At 38.8% G+C, this 8461-nt stretch overlaps 3 protein-coding genes across 4 annotated transcripts; all 3 read right to left on the reverse strand.

Annotated features, from left to right (window-relative positions):
* Window positions 1–544: 544 nt before the first annotated feature.
* Window positions 545–1402, reverse strand: LOC145571127 (uncharacterized). The gene has a single exon (XM_081630210.1). It carries the CDS (start codon window positions 1400–1402, stop codon window positions 545–547), a length of 858 nt encoding a protein of 285 aa, XP_081486336.1.
* A 1608-nt stretch (window positions 1403–3010) lies between these two features.
* LOC145584968 (uncharacterized) lies at window positions 3011–5499 on the reverse strand. Of its 2 annotated transcripts, XM_081641752.1 has the most exons (4): window positions 5014–5499; window positions 4301–4448; window positions 3893–4080; window positions 3011–3390 (listed from the first exon to the last, which is right to left on the reverse strand). In XM_081641752.1, the coding sequence occupies exons 1-4, from the start codon at window positions 5416–5418 to the stop codon at window positions 3370–3372; spliced, it is 762 nt and encodes a 253-aa protein (XP_081497878.1). In that variant the 5' UTR covers window positions 5419–5499; the 3' UTR covers window positions 3011–3369. The 2 variants fall into 2 exon arrangements, with proteins under 2 accessions (XP_081497878.1, XP_081497874.1); XM_081641748.1 differs by lacking the exon at window positions 3011–3390 and having other exon boundaries at window positions 3755–4080.
* Window positions 5500–5579: 80 nt separating this feature from the next.
* LOC145597943 (chitinase-like protein 1) lies at window positions 5580–8252 on the reverse strand. The gene is made up of 3 exons (XM_081654227.1): window positions 7688–8252; window positions 6869–7028; window positions 5580–6297 (listed from the first exon to the last, which is right to left on the reverse strand). The coding sequence occupies exons 1-3, from the start codon at window positions 8064–8066 to the stop codon at window positions 5883–5885; spliced, it is 954 nt and encodes a 317-aa protein (XP_081510353.1). The 5' UTR covers window positions 8067–8252; the 3' UTR covers window positions 5580–5882.
* Window positions 8253–8461: the final 209 nt, after the last annotated feature.

Here is an 8461-nt window from a genome sequence, read left to right on the forward strand (position 1 = left end):
TGTATTCTCTGTACGCGTCCATGAAGGATAGTAACTCATGCCCTGCTGTAGCGTCTACCATGGCATCGATATGAGGTAGAGGGAACGGGTCTTTTGGGCATGCCTTATTGATATCTGTGAAGTCTATACAGATGCGCCATTTTCCGTTCTTCTTTCTGACTACTACTACATTAGCAAGCCATTCTGGATACTTTACTTCTCTGATTTTTCCAGTCTTCAATAGGTTCTGGATTTCCTCATTAATGATCTTGTTCCTTTTTAGCGCAAATTTCTTTCTCTTCTGCTTTACTGGTGTATGTAGTGGATCTACATTCAACTTGTGAGTAATTACGTCTGGAGAGATGCCTTTCATGTCTTCATGGGTCCAAGCGAATACATCTTTTTCTTCTTCTAAGAAGTCATATATTTGGTCCCTGAGTTCTGACTTCAGCTCTGATCCTATTCTGACCTTTTGGTCTGGATGTTTGGGGTTCAACTGGACTTCTGTAGCTTCTTGTTCTTCTGCTATGCTTAACTTTTCTTGGCCCAGCTGACCCTCTGATTGCTATGCTGAACTCTTTTCTGAAGATGTTGCTTTTAGTGCGATCTTGTAACATTCCTTTGCTTCCCTAGGATCTCCTCTGATTTCTTGAATGCCCCACCTAGTAGGGAACTTAATGACTTGATGGTATGTAGAGGGGATGGCCTTCATCTCATGTATCCAAGGTCTGCCTAAGTTCATATTGTACGAGGACAGAGTGTCAATCACTAAGAACTTGACCTGTAGGTTGATTCCTTTTGCGTACGTAGCTAATGTAATCTCTCCACTTGTCTTCTTGGTTTCCCCAGAGAATCCCACTAACATTGTTGACTTGTTGATGATGTTCTTTTTGTCTATGTTCATATGTTTCAGAGTATCGAGCATGATGATGTTTGCAGAACTTCCATTGTCCACTAGGATTCGCTTGATCATGCAGTTCCCAACTCGGAGTGAAATCACTAGGCCGTCATGATGGCCTTCTATTACATCGCTCTCTTCGAACATGATGGGAATGTCTATCTTGGATTTCTCCCTCTTGTCAGGTTGATCCTTATTACTCTCCTTTGCATGCCGTTTTGCTGCAGAGTACGTCAAGCCACATACTTCTGATCCTCCTGATATGAAATTGATTGTTTTGACAATTGGAGGCGGAGGGGGAGGACCTCCTTGCTTAGATTCTCTTTCCCTCCCAGAATCTTTAGATTTATCTGAGAGGAGCTCTTTGAGGTAGCCCTTTTTTAGCAAGTACGCCACTTCCTTTCTGAGCGCGACACATTTGTCAGTAGTGTGACCGATATCTGAATGGAAATCACACCATCTGGACGGATCTTTCTTCTCTCCAGGCCTGTCACTCTTCCTAGGCCACTGCACAGTATCTCCCATCTTATTTAGGGTCCTAATTACTCCTGCAGGGTTAACGTTAAAGCAATACTCATGTAACTTAGGCGGGAGTTCAGGATCCTCCCTCCAATCATAAAATTCTTCATCGACAGCATTGACTGTTCCCTCATCAAAGCGGGAACGCTGATACGGCTTGAATCGATGATCCCTTCTGGGAAAATTGTTGTTCCTTCTTGACTAGCGATCTGGCTCGGGAGTCTTTCTTGCATATGCATCTTCCTCAAATCTGACTTGAGCCATAGCTTTGGCTTGCACATATTCAAAGGTTGTACAGGGATATTTAGTCAACTCCTTGTAGAGCTCACTATGGTCTAGCAATCCTCTTCTGAACGCTTCGATTGTTGTGGGAGCATCACACTTATGTATTCCAATCTTCTTCCTGTTGAACCTGTTAAGATAATCTCTCAAGGATTCACCATGTCTGCATAACGCGGTACAGATCTGAAGATTGTTTTTCGATTTTCCTTCTGCTGGCAAATTGGACCTTGAATAGGTTCACCATTTCTGCAAGAGATCGAATAGTCCCATTATCTAAATTAATGAACCAGGTTAGAGCTGGACCTGATAATGTGGCTCCAAAGCCTTTGCACATGATAGCCTCTCTGATGTCTCTAGGGATTGAGCTTGTCATCATCTTCTGTTTGTAAAGGGATACGTGCTCATCGGGGTCCGTTGTTCCATCGTACATGGTCATATTGGGCATGCTGAACCTCTTTGGGACTTCTACCATGGCGATCTCTTCTGAGAATGGGGATTCTATATAGCCATCTACTGCCTCCTCTTCCATGGGCTTCAGCATTCCAGGGATTTTGGCTATTTTGGCCTCGATTGTCTTGAGGTGTTCCTTGACCATCTTTTCTACTTTTCCCTCCTTGGCTCCTTTCTGACTGCCCTTCTTGGGGGTTCCTGCATCCAAAGAGTCTAGATCCAGGGTATCATCCCTGTTGTTAGATCCTTTTTCCCCGTTAGGGGTGTGAAAGGTTCCGGACAAGTCAAGCTGCATGGCTATACCTTCAGTGTTCTTTCTGGTGTTAATGGTTTTAGATGCAACTGATTGTATTTGGCTGCGAAGGGCTTCATTTTGTTTGGTAAGGCTGGTGATTTTGGCTTCAGTTTGGATCTTTTGAGCCAGCAGCGTTTCAATTTGGCTTTTCTGCTGGTCTAAAGTTTGGCGGAATGCGTTCATTCCTTCATTGATTTCGGCAATGGTAAAAGGTACTGGTTGCCCAGTCATGGTGTTTGTTTGGTTTTTTTTTTTTTTTTTTTTTTTTTTGCGAATTGGTAGGTTAATTGATTATCAGCCCCACGGTGGGCGCCAAATTGTTTAGGCAAATCTCAATAAAGACATTTAAGAATTTGCTAGGTTTGAGGGGTAATAACAATCATTCTACCAATAGCATATGAAACAACTAAGAACGATAATAAATCAACAAGTAATCAATAAGTAAGCAGTAAATATTCAATTATTTAAAGAAGATGAGTTTAGAGATACAATACTGAGTAAGGATAGGCCTCCTTGTTCAGTAGGGACGCAGTTCCGTAGATAAAAGTAGAGCAAATTGTTTATATTTATGTATATGCGAACGTACCTAACTGTTAAAATGTCTAATTCTTCTTATTTATATCTAGGGATCTCTAGGGTTTACAAATATATTCAGAATATCTTTGAAATGCATAAGATCTTCTTGATTTATCTTGTTTCCTGCTCTGTATGTGTATCTTTGGCAAGTATCTCCTTGATTGATACGTTTGATGCTGCTTTCCTTGTTTACTTCAATCAAGCCATTTTGCATATTCTTGCTGATTTATTGGCCTTGGATTGGTGCCCTAAATGCAATGGGTCGTGTGGTAATACGGTCCCAACATGTAGGAGATCCAACTGCCAGCAAATGCTAAGGCTGATGAAGTTAAGGCTAATATGGAGAATGGTGTGCTTAAGGTGATTATTCCTAAACAAGAGATGAAGAATCCTGAAAAGAAAGTTATTGCGATTGAAGAGAAATAATGAGATGACACTATAAGGTCTTGGTTTGAAATCGATAATCTTGCATTGTAGAATATATGAAAAATAATAAAGATGCTGATGTACTGTGATATAATATAATGTGTTGAGTGTTTGAGATTTTGGGTTAAGTGAATATTTCCAATTGATTTAATATAATCTTGTCAAGTTTATTTTGAGTTGTTGGTATCTTGATAACATACAATTCAGGCTTTTCACATCAATTGCATATATATATATATATATATCTATTTTAGCCAAGTCATGACTCAGTTGATAAAGTAATGTTGATGTACACAAAACCTGCAAATAGTTACTCCATCAAAGATAAATTCACATTGAAACTTGAAAAATGATTTTAATTCATAACCATAAGTGTAAAAACTAATATCTTTGCAAAGACTAATTGATTAATAGTTTTCAAAGGACATGAGATGGTTTCGAGTTGCTTCCAAGATAGGAAGTTTAACCTTTGTTGGAGGAAGGCTTGTGGCACCGTAACTTTTTTGAGGATCAAAGACAAGGTATGTAATGTGATTGTTGTGATCATCATCGTCGATTTCTTCAAGAAAGTACAGGCGTTGCCCTGCACCATACCCCTCAAGAAGTTGGTATGATCTTTCAGTTTGTTCCATTGTCAGACAAAAGTCCTCAGTACCTGTTATATTATTCAACATATTAAAAATACATCCCGCTGCACAATTAATATAGTAATGCAACATAGTTCTCTAGGAGGCCGGGAAAGTCTTCCGCCAAGGATGTGGCGACAGTTGGGGTGGAGGCAGAGGTGGTGGGGAGGGGAATCAAGGAAAAATGCTGGAGAATGTATCATGTGTGTGCCTTTTTACAGATTAAACAGAGTCGATGTAAGAACTTACACGCAGCAAGCTCCAACTGAGTTTGATAGATGAAATTCAGGACAGTAGAGAGCTCTTGTTCAAATTGATGAAAAGGCCCCCCTTCAAAATTCAGCTTTCGAAGCTTGCATAGACTCTCTCCCATCTCCATCATTGCACCCTTGTGATTCTGCATGCCCATTTTGTTTCGTCAAAATTCAACTGCGACCTGTTAGTTTATGTAATCCTTACCTCTAGAATTTATATCACATACTATTTCGTGTTTGTATATTTATTTAGAGTGTCTAAATATAGTAATGGTTTATGGATGAATTTACTGATATGCCGAAGCATAAACTAAGTGAATCACATAGGTAACAAAATGAAAAGAAATGAACTAACCAAAAGGGTATGATTGTCAAAATTTGTCATGTGCAAGTATGGGAGTCGGGATAATGGGAGTTAGAACAATCTGAAAACTAATTCCAATTAGAGGGAGTTACTACGTATGTTTGATCTTCAAATAGCAAAACAAGTTTCTTAAATTACTTGGGGCACAGTCTGTAAGTGTGTGAGGGATTTGCAAGTTTAATTTCTGAACAATAAGAGCTATGTTCTATACTTAAATTAAGTTGTAGAGCACATTTTCTATCTATGAACAAAATTATATTTTATTAATTTTTATAATTGCGATTTGTATTTAAAGATGCGATTGTTATTAAGTTCTGTATTTTGATTAAGAAGATGCAACCCACCTGGTTGAAGAGGTGATAGAAAGCAACAGCACATTGGAGGAGGGCATGAAGAAGGGTACGAAGAGGGTCGTATGAATCAAACCAAAGAGATTCAAGCAAGTCGTGGCATGCATAGTATTCCCTTCCATTGAACAGCTTCACTGCTTCTTCAAACCTCGAAAAATGATCGGAGCTAGAGTCAAGACTTGATTCTTCTTCATCCTCGAAGGAGATTGAACGGTAGGATCTGGGCAGATGCCATTTAGCTCTTCCAGCATCAGGAATGTTGCATTTGATCAGCCCAATGACAGGTATATTAGGATTGTGAACATTCCAACTGCAGGTAACGAGACAACATAGATGGTGAGAAGAAAAGGGGAGCAAACCAGGAGAGGCGAAAGCTTGTCTATGTTGTACACACAGCATTGCTTAGGTCCTGATTTCCTTCTGTCCCCTCACTTCCTTGCTGACCACAAAATGGGATATTTCATGGGAGTATTTGTGGTGTAACCAAAGGCAGAATAGACATAAGGCAGATATTTTAAATGCTAGTTGCGTTAGCTGCTAGTAATACTACAAGAAGCCAGTTAAGACAATATAACAACGGACTGAGGATTTACTGTTCAAAATCGTTTTACACAACCTTGTGATATTACGACATAATTACATCATAAACACATTTTATAAAACTACAGTATAATAGCGGCAAGACCAGATATTCATTTCAAACTTGAACAACAGACTACTTCATATTAAACGAATAATAAAAATGCACCACCTTACAAGTAACAATGACATCAAGAATGACCCTTAGCTTATTGATATCAATGGATTCTGCAGAGAATCGATTCCAAAAAGAATACAATAACAAGCATAGTATCTGCCAACACTCAAGAGGAGGAGCTCCCAGGATTCGATGGGTTAAAAGGAACTTGTTCAGCACAGGTGAGCGTTTCACTGGGCCCTGCTTCTTCTCGGCCAACACCCAACAAGTCAAGGTAGTAAAGGTAGTGAGACATGATGTTGTTCATATCATCGACATCACCCTTCCCACAAACACCATCTCCATACAATAAATTCATGGTGGCTCCAAAGCCAGGGACACGCTTAGACAAAGTATCGTTCTTGGTAGGCTTCCAATCACCAACAAAAGCCTGGTGTGCTGACGGTTGTCCCTTCTTCAATGGTGTCATCCACCTCCATATTGCAGCTGTGAAGGCAAGTGTAGCATTCTGCTCGATGAACTCTGGATGATTTAGCAAATCCTCCTTTAGTGCCTCACCAGCAGCTCCATAGTTGTAGTTCCTAGAAAAAGAGCATCAGAATGATTAATATTTTCATTTCATAAAATATGTATGCCAAGTATACTACCTTCTTTTTACATAGTCATTGATCATCATCATATCAAGCAAAATATTAATTAAAAAAGAAAGAAAATTGTAACATCTCTAATTATCACTTGAATCTTTATTTTGCCTGAATGATCTAACTTGTCATCCATTTAATGATCTAAACTGAGCCTTTTGGCCAATAACTCGTCATCAAATAAAGCATTGAATTTGTTTTTGGGGAGGGAAATAGGGGAGAGATGACAAGGTATAGCTAAAATTAAGCTTTAATTAATAGTAAGAGGAAACCATATCAGCATGTCTAAATATCTAGCGTGACAGGTATAAGACATATGTCAGATCTAACAGAAGCTCACAGGCTGCTAGAGCATGCACACAAACAGTCCTCTAAACACTCATGGGAGATCAAACTGATAATAATAGGTAAATTCATAGTTCAAATAGAATTCACCTCAGGAAATGAAAATTGCACAAGTCAGCATCATAAAGGAGTGAGCAACAAAATGAATGCTGCAATTTACACATACCAATAAATGGGAATAGCCCCTCGGCCGTAGTATTCAGCGCCAGGTGCGCAGGGGTAAGTATACTTGTAACTGTCATCACAGTACGATTGGCTTGGGCTCATTTCCCTTTTATAGCAAAGTCCCCAAGCAAATGGTCCACCAGTGGCAACTCCATAGCCGCCTGATACACACAACATCATTTTAAGCCTCATTTGATCAAAGACAATGCAAAATTTCCAGCAAAAACCATTGTAAACAGAATATAGATATCAAATAGATCATTCAGGCAATTCTCAAACCAAACAACACACAAATAAAAGTCAGCATCAACCTAATATAATAAAATCATATAGCACAATTAGCAACCTCGCGAAGATTGGAGAAATACTGGGCAAAAATTAGCTTTGAATTATGGTATTCAGACCAATTCTGACCATCCTATATACAACAATTCGTTTCTTTAGCTAAATAAATTAGCAATTGAAGCAACTACAATGTTATAATCCATCAAAATGCTTCACTACTTAGATAAAAACACCAAAGTAGTTCTAGCATAATCAATCCAATTTTCCAAAAACAGTAAACTTAATCAAACCCCACACCTTAGAACCTCACAACAATCATAATTCTTCTTCAAATATCAACAAACCCAACAATGACACATTATAAATTATAACCAAAGATCATCATCAACAACATCAAACAACAAAACCATTCACAGATCATAAGATTATATCAAAACAGACAACAATTCAATCAATTAAACCAAATGAAAACAAAAAATTCAACAAAATCAATTAATCAAAACCAAATAAATAAACAAAGAGATTGAGAAATTACATGAAGTTTTGCTGCCGACATGACCAAGAAAAGCAGCAAGCTCCTTCATACCCATAAGTTTACCACCAGTAGTACAAAACCCAAGATGTTGAAACAAAGAAGAAGCAGTAATAAAAGATTGATAATCCCAGAAATAAGCAGCATGAGCTTCTGGAAGATTCCTTTTAGCAAACAAATTCTCAAATTGGTAAGTCTGAAAGAAATCCGAAATTGTCTCATTACAACAATACTTAGACCAAGTAGTACACTCCCATCCTCTGGTACAAACCTTCTTCCCCTTCACCTTCTTCACCTTCGTCTCTTCCGACATATCCGCCATCGCTAACCCCGTCATTAACACCACCGCCAACACCACCGCCGACACCTTCCATGCCGACATCTTCACTAGCAATGATACAATAAGTTGTGAGGTTGGATAGATGAATTAAAAAGGAAGAGAGAGAAAATGATTGATTAACTGAGAATTGAATTGATTGCTTTAAATGGGTGTTATGGATCTTGAGTAGGGTGGAAGGGAAGAGAGGAGAGAGAGTGAATGTGTGTGTGTTAAGAAGGAAGGAAAGGAATTGGGAGGTGGGCTATGTTTGTCGAAGTAGGAGAGAGAAAGAGGAATGTGGGGTCGGAGTTGATGAGATTGGACAATAGAGAGAGATCAACGGTGGAGATTTGAGTTGGTGGGTTTATTGAGTTTAGCTTTAAAGACAGGCTGGTTGAAATTTCAGTATATTTCTTTTTTTTTTTTTAATTTTAAGATGTAATGTAATGTAATGCGAA

This window comes from Chenopodium album, chromosome 2 (assembly GCF_948465745.1).
Source record: "Chenopodium album chromosome 2, dcCheAlbu1.1, whole genome shotgun sequence".
NCBI classification, from domain to species: Eukaryota; Viridiplantae; Streptophyta; class Magnoliopsida; order Caryophyllales; family Amaranthaceae; genus Chenopodium; species Chenopodium album.